The sequence below is a fragment of the Bos taurus genome, chromosome 11 (genome assembly GCF_002263795.3).
Source record: "Bos taurus isolate L1 Dominette 01449 registration number 42190680 breed Hereford chromosome 11, ARS-UCD2.0, whole genome shotgun sequence".
In the NCBI taxonomy this organism is placed as follows: domain Eukaryota; kingdom Metazoa; phylum Chordata; class Mammalia; order Artiodactyla; family Bovidae; genus Bos; species Bos taurus.
In genome coordinates, this window is record NC_037338.1 from 85,225,188 (window position 1) to 85,243,505 (window position 18,318).

General features: G+C 45.9%; 1 protein-coding gene across 4 annotated transcripts in view; it reads right to left on the reverse strand.

Annotated features, from left to right (window-relative positions):
• Positions 1-11,913: 11,913 nt before the first annotated feature.
• Positions 11,914-18,318, reverse strand: part of TRIB2 (tribbles pseudokinase 2) — a 29,533-nt gene continuing 23,128 nt past the window's right edge. For 3 of the 4 annotated variants that reach the window (XM_024998358.2, XM_024998359.2, XM_024998357.2), the window contains one exon: positions 11,914-14,404. In XM_024998358.2, the coding sequence (XP_024854126.1) occupies positions 13,936-14,404 (469 nt within the window). In that variant the 3' untranslated portion in view covers positions 11,914-13,935. 4 annotated transcript variants of the gene reach the window in all.

An 18,318-nucleotide genomic window follows, 5' to 3' on the forward strand; every position in this document is an offset into this window, starting at 1 on the left:
AACACCTGACTGAATAAATACACAAAGGCAGGAATGGAGAGAGAAGGGAAAGGAGAGATGGGAAAAGTGAAGATAAAAGGACAGATTAAATTCATGTTTGATTCTAAAGATAATCACCTTAGATTTTTACTTAGAAAAGTTAAAGTTATTCACTTTTTACTCCTTTATCCTTTTGTTCTTTGGTTTCTATCCTTAAAGCTGTATATAATTATTTCCTCAAGGAAGAAGTAGAGTAGCATAAGTAAATTTATAGATATAATATTATAAGCATATAAATATAAATTTGCAAGTATAAGATCTCTGTGGAATGACTGAGCTATAATAATACCAATACAATTGACAGCTTTGCAAACCCTGGGAATTTCCACAGCACTGGACTCACACAGATGTGAGTTGTTGGCCCATCTGTATGGTGGGAGGCAAGTGGGCTGCAAGGAAAGTGAGTCAGTAAGCTTCTTGGAGAACCAATAAACTCTTTCTTACATGAGAGATGTAACTTCCAAGCTCTTCTTCCTGAGAAAGACATTTGTAAGCCAGTGGGAATGCTGATGCCTTTAAGAGGTCCCATATCAATATGTCATAAGCTTCCCAGGTGGCTCAGTGGTAAAGAATCTACCTGCCAATGCAGGAGACACAGGAAACTCAGATGCGATTCTTGGGTCAGCAAGATCCTCTGGAGGAGGAAATGGCAATCCACTCCAGTACTCTTGCCTGGAAAATCCCATGGATAGAGGAGCCTGGCAGGTGACAGTCCCTGGGGTCACACAGAGTGGGACATGACTGAGTGACTGAACACACCAGCAGAATATGTAATAGAGAAGCAGTACTGCTCAGGAAGCCTTGTATTCTAGATTTCAGTCCCTTCAGTGGTATGGCAGTGGTGGTGGTTTAGACGCTAAGCCGTGTTCAACTCTTGTGACCCTATGGACTATACCCTCCAGCCTCCTCTGTCCACGGGATTCTTCAGGCAAGAATACTGGAGTGGGCTGCCATTTCCTTCTCCATTCACTGGTGTAAAGAGTTAAAATATTCAGTCAGATCAGGGATGTAGGACTTTGCTTTCTAGCCCAGCTGCCAGCTGGATTCAGTATATTACAAAGCCTCCTATGTAATAAAGAAAATGGTAATTTTTAGAAAGGATGCTTTCTCAGGCTCGCTGGTTATTTCTTGCTGTCCTCTCCCCTTATTATCCTCCCCTCCTGGGCAAAATCATCTCGCCTGTGAGATTCACATTAGACTCCTGTGCTCTGAACCTAAGACGCGTCTCTCTGGTTTGGCCCTGAGAGCATCTCTGACCTGTCTTCTTTCATTCAACACACATCTGATGACTACTGACTGTTCTTGGACCCACATGGGCCACTGGGAATAAAGAGACACATTAGAAGGAACCCTGCCTTCCCAGAGACCACAGTCCAGAGTGGAGCAGGGTTCCTGGGCAGGGTGGGTGTTCAACCACTGCTCTCTGAAAGAGGTGACCCCAGGGCTGTGTCTTGAAGGATGATGTGAAAACAGCTAGAATGTTTCAGCCCCTCCTTGACCTTCAGTGGCCTTCCTCCCCCATACAAATGGGGAACCAAACTGGATGATTCTTAAGTTTCTTTGCCCACCAAGTAGCAATATGTAAAGATAGAACCTGTACAGTGGAAGGCATATAAAAGAAATGTGTTCATGTTAATAATTAATAAGGAACTTATATTTTAAGTATGCCTTTAAGATATTACATTTTCAGAGCCAAGAAGCTTCCTAGTTCTCTGATCATTCCTCACTAAGAAGAAATAAATTCTGCCTTCCAAGTGAAGGGCACATCCTCCCTGGAACATTCCACCCGGAGTATGGAGAAACAGAAGACTAGATCCTTAGGCTGGCTTCTCCTCCTCTGGGAAAGAAGCAGCAATCTATGGGGCTAGACAGGCTCTGAAGTTCTGGATTCCCTTCCACGCTGGCTGTGGAGGCAGAGGCTTGGGGCTCTAGAGGAATCTGGAAAGGCGGTCTGGGAGGACTTCTGGGGTCGGGGGACCTGAGAGAAGTGCCTGAGGAGGAGCCCCCCCACCGCCTCAGGAGCACTGCTGATACTCTGCTTCTGGCCCCAGCACCCTGTTCCCAGAGTTCCCTAGGAAGCTGAGATGGGGGGCGAGGTCAGTTCTGGGACACTGATTAGCATCCTTGCATAGGAAGGACAGTGCGATTGCACTGCAATTCAGAGGGACAACGGAAAGTTGAGGGTAGTTAACAATTTAAAACTGAGTGTGAAGACCAGAGGGCCTCTTTGGTAGCTTACAAAGAAGGTCATGCTTTCAGTGGGAAAACAGGAAAGGCTCAAAACTCAGGATGTAATACTTAGTGTAGAGCTTCAGACAATCGAGTATACGGCCAAGACAGCTCTGTTATACCAAAGTCAAGGCCTTGGTTGGGGAAATCTGGATCCCCTTGTACACCTTGGTGAATCCCCCCAAAGATTTTGGCTCCCCAGAAATCTGATGCCTCAGAATCTGGTAATACTTAGCGTAGAGCTTCAGACAATCGAGTATACGGCCAAGACAGCTCTGTTATACCAAAGTCAAGGCCTTGGTTGGGGAAATCTGGATCCCCTTGTACACCTTGGTGAATCCCCCTCAAAGATTTTGGCTCCCCAGAAATCTGATGCCTCAGAATCTGAAAGCACTCACTCCTATTAAGAGCTAATACCGCTCCTGTGTGGGAAGATACTGCAAGACAACAGAGTCCACTTTCGGATCCCAAGTCAGTAATTTGAGTTAAGTATTTGCATGACCCGTAACCCATATAATATATACTATCACCATTTCCTAAACATTTCAAAGATCTTTGGTCACATGATAAAATTAACACAGAAATCCAGAAACTCAAAGTGCCATCATGGCTCCATATAGCATCTGATAAGAAAGAAATGGACCTACATTCCAAAACAGCTCCAATAATCAGCAAGAAAGTCTTGGTGGGAATAGGTATTTGCAGTCTTGAATTTTAAAGATTCTTGATCAGGGGATTAGAGCACAAAATTACATAAGGAAAACTTTGTTGACTTGGGGACACGCTCCTTGGTTAAATGATTTACTATCTGTTGTATGGAGAAGGCAATGGCACCCCACTCCAGGACTCTTGCCTGGAAAATCCCATGGATGGAGGAGCCTGGTAGGCTGCAGTCCATGGGGTCACTAAGTCGGACACAACTGAGCGACTTCACTTATCACTTTCATTCATTGAAGAAGGAAATGGTAACCCACTCCAGTGTTCTTGCCTGGAAAATCCCAGGGACTGGGGAGCCTGGTGGGCTGCCGTCCATGGGGTCGCACAGACTCGGACACGACTGAAGCGACTTAGCAGCAGCAGCACCAGTGGGCAGAATAGTGGTCCCCACCCCCAAGATGTCCAAGTCCTAATCCTTAGAATTCGGTGAACTTGTCAGTTCACAAGGCAAAAGGGAATTAAGGTTCCAGATGGAATTAGAATTGCTAATCCGCTGACCTTGAAATATGGTGATTATCTTGGATTATCCAAGTGGGTTCAGTGTAATTATGGAGGTCCTTAAAAGTAGAAGTTGAGGGAGGCAGAAAAAGGTCAGAGAAAGAGATGCAATGATGTGGGTAGAGAGACCTTGTGATCCTGGGGGAGGGGAGCTACCAGCTGAGGCTCTAAAAGCTGGAAAAGGCAGTGAAGTGGATTCTCCCAAAGCCTCCGGAAAAGAAAGGAGCACTCCATCATCTTGGTTTTAACCTAGTGAGGCCTGTGTTTGAGAGCTAACCCACAGAACTATGAGATAGATGATACATTTGTATTGTTTTAAACCTCTAAGCTTATGATAATTTCTTACAGCAGATGGAGAACTCTGACACCACTACAAGAAGGATCCTGGGGATGATATCCATATGCCTTTAGGAGATTTCCCAGAAAACTGGGGAAAGCAACGGCCAACACTGAGCCAGGCTAACTGCCTGAATTAGTGAAGAAACAGCAGAGAAAGCGATTAAAATCGCAGGGACGACAACATGCTGGAACAGATGTATTATGTGAGGCCAGGAGACCCACCCAAGGATTAAGTTTCATGGTAGCTTAAAGGTCACCAAGGCCATCAGGAATGTACTGGTGAGAGACAGTACCAAGAAGTTCAGTGCTGGCTCTTGGCAGAGGTCACAGCTAAGGAAGAGGGGTTGCTATGGAGACGGCTTGCAAGTAGCAATGGGATGATGAGGCCCTGAAGCAGTAAAGGTAAAATGTTAACAACTAATTGCCAAAATCAAAAGGCCAGAATTACCACAGAGTCCTCAGTGCATTAGAAAGGAAGTTAAGAATGATCAGGAGACTAATGGTAATAAAATGACTAAAATAAAGTGTCATATGCTTTGTCCAGTTTCAGATAAGGTAAGGAAACTGGAAGGAAGTTTTCAGACTCAGGCTTTTTGGCAATTAAGGGAGCTGATTTCTCAGGAGAAAGGACCTTGCGGCAGCAAAACAAGTGTATGTTATACAGGCAAACTTCGTTTTTTTGTGCTCTTTGTGTTATTATGCTTCACAAATATTGCATTTTATAAACTGAAGCTTTGCAGTGGCCCTGAGTCAAGCGAGTCTATCAGAGCATTTGCCCCCTTCATATTCCTGTGTCTCATTTTGGTAATTCTCACAATATTTCAAACTTTTTAAAATTATAGTTATATTTCTTGTTGGACTTCCCTGGTGGCTCAGACAGTAAAGAATCTGCCTGCAATGCAGGAGAGCTGGGTTCGATCCCTGAGTTGGGAGGATCCCCTAGAGGAGGACACAGCAACCCACTCCAGTATTCTTGCCTGGAGAATCTCATAGAGAAGCCTGGTGGGCTATAGTCCATGGGGTCGCAAAGAGTAGGACATGACTGAGCGACCAAGCACAGCACGTATTTGTTGCAGTGATCTGTGATCAGTGATCTTTGATGTTGCTACTATAGCTTGCTAGAGGCTCAGATGATACTTAGCATAGTTTAGCAATAAAGCCTTTTTAAATTAAGGTACCATATATATTTTTTGACATAATAATATGGTATACTTAATAGACTGCAGTAGAGTGTAAATATACTTCCCTGGTGGCTCAGATGGTAAAGAACCCACCTGCCAATGCAGGAGACCTGGGTTCAATCCCTGGGCTGGAGATGGCACCCCACTCCAGTATTCTTGCCTGCAGAATCCCATGGAGAGAGGAGCCTGGCAGGCTACAGCCCATGAGGTCGCAAATAGTCGGACATGATACTCTGCATAGCGCATAGTGTAAACATAACTGTTACATGCACTGGAAAAGCAAAAAATGTGAGTGACTCAGTTTATTGTGACATTTACTTAATTGTGGTGGTCTGGAACAGAACACATACTATCTCCAATAAATGTCCATAATGATTCCCCAGGACTTTCCTAAAGGGGCCTGCAGTCACTTACTTAGGTGGCTGTTGCTGAGGAAACAGGAATACCTGGCCATTTCGAAGACCTTTGAACACAAGGTAGGATTGACACCAAGACCCAGAAACCCAGAAGGTCATGATGGCTCCACATTAGACTGGAGACGTGGGGGTCAGGTAATGAATGGAGTCCTTGGCCACTTCACGTTGGGTCCATTGGGTTTGCAGGCATACCTGGCCATCATATCCCCATCCCCCAAAGGTATAACTGAGTTTGACGAAGCAAAGGTATAACTGAGTTTGACTAAGCACATATGATAACTCCCACACTGGATCTCGATGTATGGGATAAGAACCAGCAGGGAGGAAGCAAAGGGGTCTTCTGAAACTGGTTTCCCACCTATTCCACTCCTGTCTGGAGAATAAAATAACAAACAGTATCACAGTCCTCAGGCAGAGGGGGTAATTAGTGCCACCGAACAGAGTCCGATGGTCCCACTCAGATTTCCATTCAGTACGGCAGTCTGCTTCCTACAGAAGCAGAGGGACCCTGGGGAATGCCTACAGACCACCACAAGCTCAACCAATCATGAGCCTCAATCAGAGATGCTTTACCGGTTGTCATATTGCTACAAGAGCAGATTCATATGGCCTTGGATACGTACTACGTGGCCATTGATTTGATAAATGTGATCTTTTTCATCCATATCATGAAAGACAGAAAAAACAGTTGGCCCTGAGGTGAAATGGACAACAATATACAATCACAGTTGATCCAGAGTCATATTAATGCTATTGCCTTCTTTCAGAACATAGTCTGAGGAGAGCAGAGCCGTCTGGACCTCCCACAGGGCATCTTGTTCATCCATTACCTAGATAGCATTATGATCAGGAAGGATGAGCAAGGGTTGGCTAGCCTTATTAAGGTGCTTGTAATGTTAAAGGGTTGGAGATACACCTTATGAAGATTCAGGGCCCGGCCACATCATCAAAGTTTTCAAAGATCCAATGGTTAGGAACGTCATCTTCAAAGAAAAATTACCAATGGCTCCGTCATTCATCCTGTGCTTACGAGAAGAAAGCATAGTGTCTTCTAGGTCTTCATGTAGAGGTAAGGTGTTGACAGCTCATCACGGGATGAATTAAGAAGAGTTATGATGATGTCTTGGAGGATCTTGCAGGCGTGGTCTGGGCTAAGGGTGTAAGAGATTAAGGCCTTAAGAATATAATTGAGGAGGCTCAGCCTGATGGTTCAGCCTCCTTTCTTCTTTCTCCCTCAAGTCTCTACCTACTTCTCAGCTTCAGCTGAGGTCTCAGAACACCGGTTCCTGGATCAAGAGCGAAGAGAGGACCTCGGAGGAGTCGCCTCATTGATAGAGCAGCTGTGCCTTGGGTTGGGAACCTCAGGGGCCACCCTCCACTGCTGCTGACTCACCTAGTTGAGTCCTATTTTGCCTTCACCCTTAAAGCCACCTTAGAATGTTCATTTTAGTGCCTACAAGATGTAACATTGCTCAGGCCATCTGTCCTTATAAAAGCACATGCAGACTACTTTACAGCTTACACAGCATGGAAACTAATGAGAGATTAGTTATCCCCACAGTAATCCTTTGTTCCTACTTCATATATGAAAAGACTGAGATTCAACAAGTGACTTGTCATAGATCACACAGGAGACAAGGGACAGATTTTGTAAACCAAAACCTTCTAATTCCAAACTCTGTTTTTTTTTTTTTTAATTACATCTGTGCATGCTAAGTCATTTCAGTTGTGTCTGACTCTGTGTGATCCTATGGAATGTAGTAGCTCACCATACTTCTCTGTCCATAGGATTCTCCAGGCAAGAACACTGGAGTGCATTGCCATTTCCTCATCCAAGAGATCTTCCCAACCCAGAACCAACTTCTCATCTGTTGTTGTTTGCTGTTCAGTTGCTCAGTCATGTCTGATTCTTTGGGACTGCATGGACTGCAGTATGCCAGGCCTCCCTGTCCTTCACCAACTCCCAGAGCTTGCTCAAACTCATGTCCATGGAGTCAATGATGCCATCCAACCATCTCATCCTCTGTCATACCCTTCTCCTCCTGCCTTCAATCTTTCCCAGCATCAGGGTCTTTTCCAACAAGTCAGCTCTTCACATCAGATGACCAAAGTATAGGAGCTTCAGCTTCAGCATCAGTCCTTCCATTTCCTCTAGATGTCCGTAATTCAAAAACTTCCACACTGTTGGTGAGTAGTTTCTTTCCCTTTCTTTAAACTGAAGTATAGTTGATTTACAGTGTTGTGCTGGTTTCAAGTGTACAACAAAGCCATTCGATTACACACACACACACACACACACACACACACTCTTTTTCAGATTTCTTTCTATTAGAGGTTGTATGCCTGCATGCTAAGTCACTTCAGTCCTGTCTGACTCTGTGCAATTCTATGGACTGTAGCAATCCAGGGTCCTCTGTCCATGAGATTCTCCAGGTGAGAATACTGGAGTGAGTTGCCATCATCTCCTCCAGGGGGTCTTTCCAACCCAGGAATTGAACCTGTGTCTCTTATGTCTCCTGCAATGGCAGGAGGGTTCTTTACCACTAGTGCCACCTGGGAAGCCCCTCATTATAGGTTATGACAAAATAATTAATATAGTTCCCTGTGCTACAGCTCCTTGTTGTTCCATGTTCCTATCTATTTTTCACATAGTACTATGCATAGTAGTGTGTATCTGTTAATCCCAAACTCCTAATTTATCACTCCTCCCTCCCCCTAGAAGTTTCTTTTTTAGAAATGAAAGATATGCCCTTGAAAGTTTTCTGTCCATCCACATCTGGTTGAATTGTGATTAAGTTCAGGGAAAGGTGTCAACTTCATTCAGCCTCAGTGATACTCTCAACCCTTCTGTAGTCCCTTACCTCTGAGATCTGCCAGAAAACATTCTCCAATTGGTGGGAGGGGAGAGGCGGGTGCTGGTCACAACTCCCAGACTTTAATATTCAGGTCTCTGAGCTGAAAGGCTTCAAGGTTTCCTCTGACAGCATGGAGTGGCTTTGGAGACTGTGAAACCAGGGTTCAAACAGAAGACTTGACATTAACTGGATGGCATCATTCAGTTTATCTCTTAGAGGCTCACTTGACTCATCTGTAAAACTTGCTGCCTATCTTGAAAGGCTTATCAATAGATTGAATAGGTGGTGTGTGTTCCTGTTTCCTCCTTCCCTTTGTCTCTAATTTGTTTCAAAGTTTGGTTTCTGGTAGTGTTGGTATAGATACAGACATAGATTAACAGATATAGACATACACACCCAAGGACTCAAGGTCATAGAAACAACAGACCCAACAGGAACCATCCATGGGCTTAGCAAGGGACTCCATCTCCAAAGCTGAGTTGTATGTGTGTGTGTGCTCAGTCGCTTCAGTTGTGCCAGACTCTTTGCGACCCAATAGACTGTAGCCTGCCAGGCTCTTCTGTCCATGGAATTCTCCAGGCCGGAATATGGGAGTGGGTAGCTATTCCCTTCTCCAGAGGATCTTCCTGATCCAGGGATGAAACCTGGGTCTCCTGCATTGCAGGCAGATTCTTTACTGTCTGAGAACCATTTACCTGGGAGTTACCTGGCCTTTATCTGCTGTTACAACACTGGACAATTACCTGACTTGTAAATACGGAAGTATCTAAAGGCAGAGGTGATGAGTAACAAAACTTTGGCTTAGACATTTGATATCTTGATATACATATAATTCATAATTATTTCAGAGGATCATCTGATACCCATGAAATAAGGGTCACTATGTTAGTCACTGGAGAAGGCAATGGCACCCCACTGCAGTACTCTTGCCTGGAAAATCCCATGGACGGAGGAGCCTGGTAGGCTGTAGTCCATGGGGTCGCAAAGAGTTGGACACGACTGAGCGACTTCACTTTCACTTTTCACTTTCATGCACTGGAGAAGGAAATGGCAACCCACTCCAGTATTCTTGCCTAGAGAATCCCAGGGATGGGGGAGCCTGGTGGGCTGCCGTCTATGGGGTCGCACAGAGTCGGACACGACTGAAGCGACTTAGCAGCAGCAGCAGGTTAGTCACAGAGGAGAATGGACTGAGTTAGGGGAAAAGGCCACTGCGAAGGACCTAAGGTCAAGTGAAAGGAGCTGTGTGAATAATAAACCCCCTGGAGTTTTTAAGGGATGACCCACAGACCCAGCTCATTCATACATTGGTCCTGCAGTTGAGTCCAGTACCCACTGTCAGTGTGGGCTCTGGGAATGCCTTTGACTTCTCTGGAACTTGGTTGCTTTACCAAAGCTGTGTTGGCAATTCTTACTCAAGAGCTAGACTTCACAATAATTCTCAAGCGCATCTGGAAGCCGAAACTTCATCCTCCTCCCTGTACGTCTTCGTGAGAAGTAGACGCGTATAAGACTGTGAAAGCTGGAGCTGCTTTGGTTGTGGCAGGGGAGGGGCCTCAGTGGGTCCCTGTCACCTCTTTTTGATGGCACTTGATAAATTCTTGACTCCAGGGCCATCCCTAGTTGTAAGAACTCCACCTCATTATGCCCTTGGCTGCTATTACCACAGTCTCCGGGTCAGCCTGGCTCAGGACTAAGCCTCTGACCTGCCTCACCTCATCTCAGTTAATCCTCACAACACCCTTGGTCCTTATAAAAGTGATTTACCCGGTCATGGCTAATGGAAGGGTGAGGACACAGAGCCTGGTTCACTATCCCCGCAGCCTCCGCCTTCACTCCCAGTGGCCTGGGCCCTGGCCCTGCCCCAGGACTGGGTTAAGTAGCAAAGGCATGTAGTGTCTATCCCCAAAGGCAAGCTTGAATAAAGATTTCTGCTGTCTAAGGCTTGAAATGTTAAGAAAAAGGAAGCTTGCTGATTCTGGGGCCCTACCACGGTGGAAGCTTTCATCTAGAGGCTGGAAGTGTGTGTGCCAACAACTCTCTCCCCCCAGCAACCACGCATGGGAAGGTTTGACAGAACACAATTCAAACAGGCACTCATTAGGCAGCAGGCCCACTTCTGCTTAATCACAGGCAGTGAAAGAGCAAAGAATTTGGATCAGCCTTTCTGGGTCCTAGCAAAAGCCACTTGTGGTGGGTTCCAGTCCTTGCAAAGGCTGTTTTCTAATGATGCACCCCTTAGAAGGGCTGAAAATAAATTTAGCAGCATATAGAGGCCCTCAGCATGGGCTTCCCATGCTGATAACCGCCCCCAGGGACAGGGGTGCCTGGTGGGCTGCCATCTATGGGGTCGCACAGAGTCGGATACGACTGAAGCGACTTAGCAGCAGCAGCATGGGCTTCCCAGGTGGCGTTAGTGGTAAAGAATCCCCCTGCCAGTGCAGGAGACACAAGAGACACCAGTTCAATCCCTGGCTTGGGAAGATCAAATTAAACATCAATGAACCATTGTTTACTGAACACTCACCATGTGCCAGGCACAGGGCCAGGTGCTGCTGGGGATACAGAGGTGATGTCACTGGATGATAAGCACTTTGTGAATTTAGAAGATGGGTCCAGCCATCTAGAAAGCCTCCTCTTCTGCCATGTCCTTCCAAATGCCACAAAACCACACCTTTGCAAGGACTTTGATGAACTCCATCCATAGCTTGGCACTGAGGACTAGATTCTTCTCTCGCACAGTTCCCTCTGCTTAGAGTAGTGCTGTTTCTCTTCCTTCAGTACCCAAAGCCATGTCCATCTGGACTGATTCAGCGGCCACCCCTTCCAGGACACAAACTGACAGCTTTAGTCAGGTGGGGGCGCCCAACCCGTGGGCTGCCATGAACCTGTTTACCCACCACTTGATGCTGCCTACTGTCTTTGTTTCCCCAACCTGCACTGAAATGACAGGAGGCACCTACTAAATGCTTCAGGATTGAATTGACCCTCTCTGGGCTGGAGGTACGTCTCTTAAATCAGGTCTACAGTGCATAGTGTTGCTGAGAGAGCCCACCTATCTCTGATAACCCTAACACATGGATCTTTGACCTAGAGAAAGGCTGCTGGCAGGACAGTCACTTCTGGGAGCCAGGTGGTCTCCTCCTTGATGATTTCCAATCAGGTTTGCACGGGAATCCTGTTTTTCTTGGGGAATCATGTGGAATCCTGCATTATTTGAGACCGAGGTAAGCCTCACTCCTCCAGTTACTTTTACAGTTGCCCTCAGAACCTCTGGGCTTTAAAATCTTAGAGAGCACAGCCGGCTTGGGATTCACTGGACTTGGGGTTCACTCCTCACTCACCTAAAGGTGGTTTCAGGTCGGGTTATAAACTGTCTGGGCTGATTTCCTCACCTGTAATAGGAACATAATTCATACCTGCGAAGTGTGAATACAGTGAGATATTCCATCTAAATCGGCCAGCACACGCCCACATCAGGTACATTGCTTTGCATACATAGTGATAGTGATTCACTCACAAAGGAGGGTTGACCTTAGAGAATGGGGGAGTTCCCGGCTGGTGGGAGGTTTGAGGTTGAGGCTGGTGGGCCTCAAATCCCAGACAGCAGAAAAATCATCATTTGCCAGACCCCACGAGTTTAGTTAAATACGCACAATTTTATTGATTGAAGAGATTAGGACAAAAACATTAAACCGAATACAGGACAAAGCACCAGAGGCCATAGATTCCCACCATGCATGTCACCAATCTTTCCTCCAACAAGGTACTTAAAAAATAAGGGAGAGGGAAGAAAAACAGGTCCTTCTTTACTCAGCCCCATCTTCAGAATGAAAAAAACCCTCTCTCCTTTTTTATCTCCTGTTACCAAAATAGAATCCAGAGCAAATCCATGGCCTCCTTGTCTCCTGACGATGAATGGTTAAGCCGCCCTCCTAGGAATGAGGCCGGGCTCTTGCTAAGTAGGAATAGAGCATCCAAGGTCTGCACATACATGCCACATACTATAATGAAGCACAGATTCAAGTAACATTTACATACTAGAGTCCACGTGTCACCTACCCAAAAACATGACCATTTCACAAAACATATACAGGCAGTAAAATCCGAACAACTGAGGTACTGGAAACACAAATATTGATGCCGAAAGAGTTCTGTATCATACAGCAATATAGAAAAGCCATAACAGAAAAAAAAAAAGAAAAGAAAAACATTTGCCACTCGAAATCAAATAAAGCTATCTAGAAAAGCCAAATAAAAGGTTATTTCAGGGACAGAAATACCCAAACAAAGAAAAATATATATATATAAATGTTAACTACAGCATGTAACATGTTACCCAAGTTAACCCGTAATTGAAGTACTGGCTTAATACATCACAATGTGACATTTTCCTTAATAAATAGAAGAGTTCTTGAAAAATACAAAGGTGCATATGGGGATAGAGAGCTGTTTTTTTTTTGTTTTGTTTTTTAATATCATCCTAGCTTTCAGCTTATTTTCCTTCCTGCTGTCTCAACTGAGGGTTTTTGTCCAAACCAGAGGGCCTCCCAAGCTACAAGGATTCATATTCTATAAAGAAAATGCAATAGCTGCCCTGTATTTCATACATGTGGGACAACCTGCTTCATTTCATGAGTTGCCAATAAAGCAAAGACAAAATGTTTAGTTGAGATCAGAGTGTTACAAGAGCTTCAGACTCCAACAGCATCTGGAATCTCACTCCATCACTAACATCTCAGCAAACAGGCATGCCTGTGATGCAGCCCTCGTCATTCACCAGCAAAAAAAAAAAAAAAAAAATTAAAAAAATAATAATAATAAAATTAAAGAGTTGACTTTCTCTTTTCCTTTCATTTTTCTTTCTTTAAACTATGATAGCAATGATGCTTCTGGAAGTTTGACTTCTAAGAGCTTCCTGCCACAAACCAATTGACAGAAAACAGAATACTGGGTTAAAGGACAGGTTTGTTTTTTTTCCCCCCACTTCAGGGAGCAAAGCACTAAACGTGTCATTTCCTGACCAGGATATTCAATAGTTTATTTAGAAGAAATGAGTTGAAGAGCGCAATTAGGAGACACAAACTGGACTTTTATTTTCTTTTAGTTTTAGCACCCAGGTTTCACATCAGTCTGTTGTGCACCGAATTTTTTTTTAATGAACCCCATGAATTATCAGATAGGTGGCTGGCTTGTTTAAAAAGAAAATTAAAAACAAAAAACCCTTGGCCAATGGTACCTTCCCTGAATCATGACAAGAAGTTAAATGCTAACAGTGCGATGCCAAGATGTGTGTTTGAGGCAGAGTTTTGATTCTATCAAGATTTGCAACTATTTGGAACAAAATGGAAAGGGGGATAGGCGGAAGCAGCCCAGCTGACAGGGGTGGTCTCCCGGGGGGCTCCGTCGGGCGAGAGAAGCTCCAGGGGGCTCCTGCCCACCCGACAGGACCCTGGAGCCCGCCTCCATCCCGCGTCTCTGGCCCCCATGCTACATGTTCAGTCAGCTCCTTGACGGTTTTCCTTCTTTGAACCAAGAAGCCTGTGAGTGTCCGTGTCCCTCTTGCTACCAAGCCAGGCGATACGTGTTCCCTGGAAGAACTCCTCTCCGCTGCCCTCTCTCTCGCTTCTGGTACCTGCTAAGTCCCCGTGGGGCATGAGCTCAGTTAAAGAAAGGGTCCAAGGTCTCCTCCATGTTGACATCTGGCACCAGCTGATCAGACACTTCCTTAGCACCATATCCTGAATTCGAGACGCTAAAATCTGTAGAAAACCAAGGATGGTCCAGAATCTCCTGGGAGGTCAGCCGCTCCGAGGGCTCCCGCCGCAGGATGCTCCGGATGAGGCACTTGGCCTTGGGCGACAGAGTCTCTGGAATGTTGAACTGGCCACGCCGGATCTTGCTGAAGAGGGAACTGGGCTCAATGTCATGGAAAGGGTACCGCCCAACCAGCATGGTGTAGAGCATCACTCCCAGGCTCCACACGTCAGCTGCTTTGCCCGAGTAGCTACCATTGGTGTTCAAGATCTCTGGGCTGACATACGCCGGGCAGCCGTGCTTGTCGGAGAGCGAATCGTCATCTCCCCGCAGAATATAGGCGTCTTCCAGGCTTTCCAGCTTGACCCGAGTCCTGCAAGAAAGGGAGCAAAACACGAGCTTGTAAGGATGCTCTGAGCCCCAGGAAACCCACCATTATGCCGCAGCTTCCGTTTGAACGTTTCCAAAGACTCGTATTCATTCACTGAACCAGCCAAACACTGTTTACTGGGCACCTTCTAGGTGGCGAGACCCTGTTCCAGAGCTGGGGAGCCCGGAGGCAAAGAATTTGCCTGAAACTTTAGACCCACTGAGGGGACTGAACCCTTCAGCAGGTAGATAAATCACAAATAGATGATTACCACCTCAACATAGTCAGGAAGGAACAAGAGCTTAAAAGTCACACAGGGGTAATGCTGTGTGATGAGGAATTCACAAGATTTGCACTCAGATCCAACCAGCTGGGAAACTCACACAATCTCTGTCCATAGCTTCCGGCAAACTTGTGACTAACATAATACAACACAGGAGCCAGGGTCTTTCATACAACAGTTTTGCTTCCTTTCAACACTCCTTTACTTAGACATAGAGGATTTTCCTAACCCATTTTACAGAGAAGAACACAGATGCTCAGAGAATTTAAGTAACTTACCCAAAGCCATCTGGTTGGGAAACAGAGAAAGTTGACCTCACATCCTCCTAAGTCAACCTGGTGCTCTCTCCACACCAAAATGCCTCTCTTAGGACACAGGCAGAGCCAGAAAACGTTCCCTAGAAATGCATTCCATCACTTTGTCCATCCAGAGCCAACATTCTCATCTTCTTTCCAAGCCCACCCTCTTCCCAAGATTTCCTGTTGAAGCTGTGTCCTGTCCCACCCATCACACTCCTAGGGTCTGGCCCTGGACCTAATATGCATGTGACTTGGGTTACCTAGATTCTCCACCTGGGCCACACATATGTGATTTTGCCTCACATGGGTACATGAGTTGTGTGTGTGTGAATCTTCTCCCCGTCGGTTAAGGACCACCGAGCTCACTGATGAATGCAGGACCCTCTTGGGTATGATGGAGAAGAACAGAGGTATAGAAATCTCGCATTAAACTCAGTCTCCAGAGCCTAGCACTCAGGGTTACACAGAAGGGCTTGATATCACCATTAAGTACCAAATAAATATATGCTCAGTACCCCCAAGCTCCTAGCTTTGCATTCCTTCCTTATTCCAGAGACCTCTGAAGAATCTCTGTGCCCCTGCCTTGTTGCTCTCTGAGTGCAAAGTTAGGTGTTATTACCTTTCAGTGCCTAAAACCAACACCCTCCTCCATTCTCCTGGCCAGAATGCCACCACTGGAAAGTTCCTGCAGTTCCCAGGCCCCATCAACTCAATTAATCCCATTCCATCACACAGATGACGCCATGCATGGAACCTGAGGCAGGGAGGAGGGGCTGGAGTTAGGGGTTGGGACCACACGGATGGTGCTGATGAGCACCTAGGAGGTCAGTGGCATCCCTATCCATTGTTTCTTTCATCGCTAAAGTGCCCACCAAAGCATCGCCCCTGTTGCCCTGAGGTGTCAGGAGGCACAAATGAGGAGAGAATAGGAGAATTGGAGAAGACACAATAAGGCTTCAGTCTTAAATCAGAGTTTATGACCAGGTCCATCCACTACTGTTTCTCTTTCTTTCTCCAACTCTAGGTCTTAGCCTTGCAGGACTGTCACCACAGCTCCTCAGAGAGCCACAGAAGGGAGGTGAGGCTCAAATTAATCCAAGGAGAACTGCTGGGAGCTGCATAGAGCAAAAGGTCGGCTAAAACCCTGCATGGATTCTCAGACGCCATATTTGAAGTCCAGGAGTTTCCGAGACCAAAGGGTGACTGACTTCTTCCCTGTTCTCATTTCCATCAACAAGGAAAACATAGTTGCAATCACTGGAAAAGGTACTAGACTAGGAGCTAGGGGAGCAAGTCCAGGCCAGACTACATCTCTTACCTGCTGTGCGGCTGTGAGTGAGTCACTAGACTTCTCTGTTCTCAACCTTAAAGCAGAGTGTTGAACAGGACAGTCTTTTTTTATTACTATTATTTTAATTTTTTAAATTGTGGTATAATGTATGTAATAAAGAAAACTGAGCACCAAAGAATTGATGCTTTTGAACTGTGGTGTTGGAGAAGACTCTTGAGAGTCCCTTGGACTGCAAGCAGATCCAACCAGTCCATCCTGGAGGAAATCAGTCCTGAATATTCACTGGAAGGACAAATGCTGAAGCTGAAACTTCAATACTTTGGCCACCTGATGCAAAGAACTGACTCACTAGAAAAGACTCTGATGCTGGGAAAGATTGAAGGAGAAGGAGAAGGAGATGACAGAGGATGAGATGGTTGGATGGCTTACTGACTCAACGGACATGAGTTTGAGCAAGCTCTGCAAGTTGGTGATGGACGGGGAGGCCTGGTGTGCTGCGGTCCATGGGGTTGCAAAGAGCCAGACTAAGTGACTGAACTGAAGTGAGTGAATATATATAAGATACAATTTACTATTTTAACCATTTTAAGTTTACAGTTCAGTAGCATTAAGTATTGATATATGCACACAGTTGTGTATCCATCTGGACAAGACAGTCCTGAAGTCTCTGCTAGTTTTAACATTCTGGGCTTCTATGCAGTACATTGCAACACATCTTCTTTATCTGCTCGCCCATATTCTATTTATAATCTGTAGTGTATGTGCCCTTCTCGTCCCCCTTTAGTCGATCTGTAAAAATAGGAAGGGTCTGGATGTGTTGATCCGGAATTGAGTGGATTAAAAGCAAATCTCTTCTTCCTTTTGCTTCTTCTAATCTAAGGTGGCAGGTGGCGCTGACTCACACGAGCCTCACTAGATGGTTGAGGACTGGAGGTGAGCCGGTAAAACCCACGGGGTGGAGAGGACGGGGCACAAACCACAGGCCCAGGTGGGTTCTCACCACAGGTTCCCCTGCCCCACCCTCACCAGCAGCTGCTCCTGCCCAGCTTCGGGACCCACCAGGCTCTCCACCTTCAAGTTCACAGCCTGGGCAGCAGAGTAGCTGTGGGGATAATCATCCCACTGGAAATAATAATAATAAGCCCTCACATCTGTATGACAAGGGGTGACGGTCCAGTGGAATGAGATTTGGAATCAGATTTGGGTTTGGAGCTGGGTTTCTCTGCCAAAACCCTCCAATGCCATCTCAGCTCTTTCAAGTGGGTGCCCATCTTCACCAAGGTTTCGGCCAAGCGGCCCCTCTCCCTTCCAGCCCCTGTACCATTCTTCACATATACCAACCAACGACAGTCCTTCCTGGGGCCTCTGCACACAACGCCCACCTCCAGCCCCTTGTCCAGAATGGTCTTCTGTAAGACTCAGTTTTTGCAGGTCTTTGCTTAAATGCACTTTATTAAAGAGAACTTGCCTGACCCTCCTGTTTCAAAGGCGCACTCCCACACCACAATGCCATATCCCCTTCATTATCATCTGGAACTGTAGGTACTTGCATGTCTACAGTTCTGCGTGTATACTCTAGGTGTTATGATACCAGTGGTCATTTCAGGGTCATCCCTCACCTCCAGGGGCCCTTGGGCAGGTGGCTGGTCACTCTGAGTATAAAAAACACCACCAGTGCTTCCTGCGGTAACTCCAGCCCCTAGACTATTTTTTTTTTTTTTGTACCTGGCACCCAACAGACACTCAGTCCCTGAATCCAAGAATGAAAGGGACCGTCAAGCTGTAGACCCCAGGAGTATCTGTGTGCAACCTTTAAAGGAACAATGGCCCCTGCTTTGGGTAAAGGAGGAAAACTTTCCTACGAGTAAGTGGAGGAAAAGTGAAGACTATATGGAGGGCTGGCTTTATAAATTATTGGTACAATATCTCAGGTGCCTTTGGAGTAAGGCTGGGAGGGAGCTGTGGCTTCTTTCGGAAGACAGACTTAACTACCTCAAGCAGTTCATGCTAAGCCAACCCTAAAGCCATTTTTCATTATCATTCC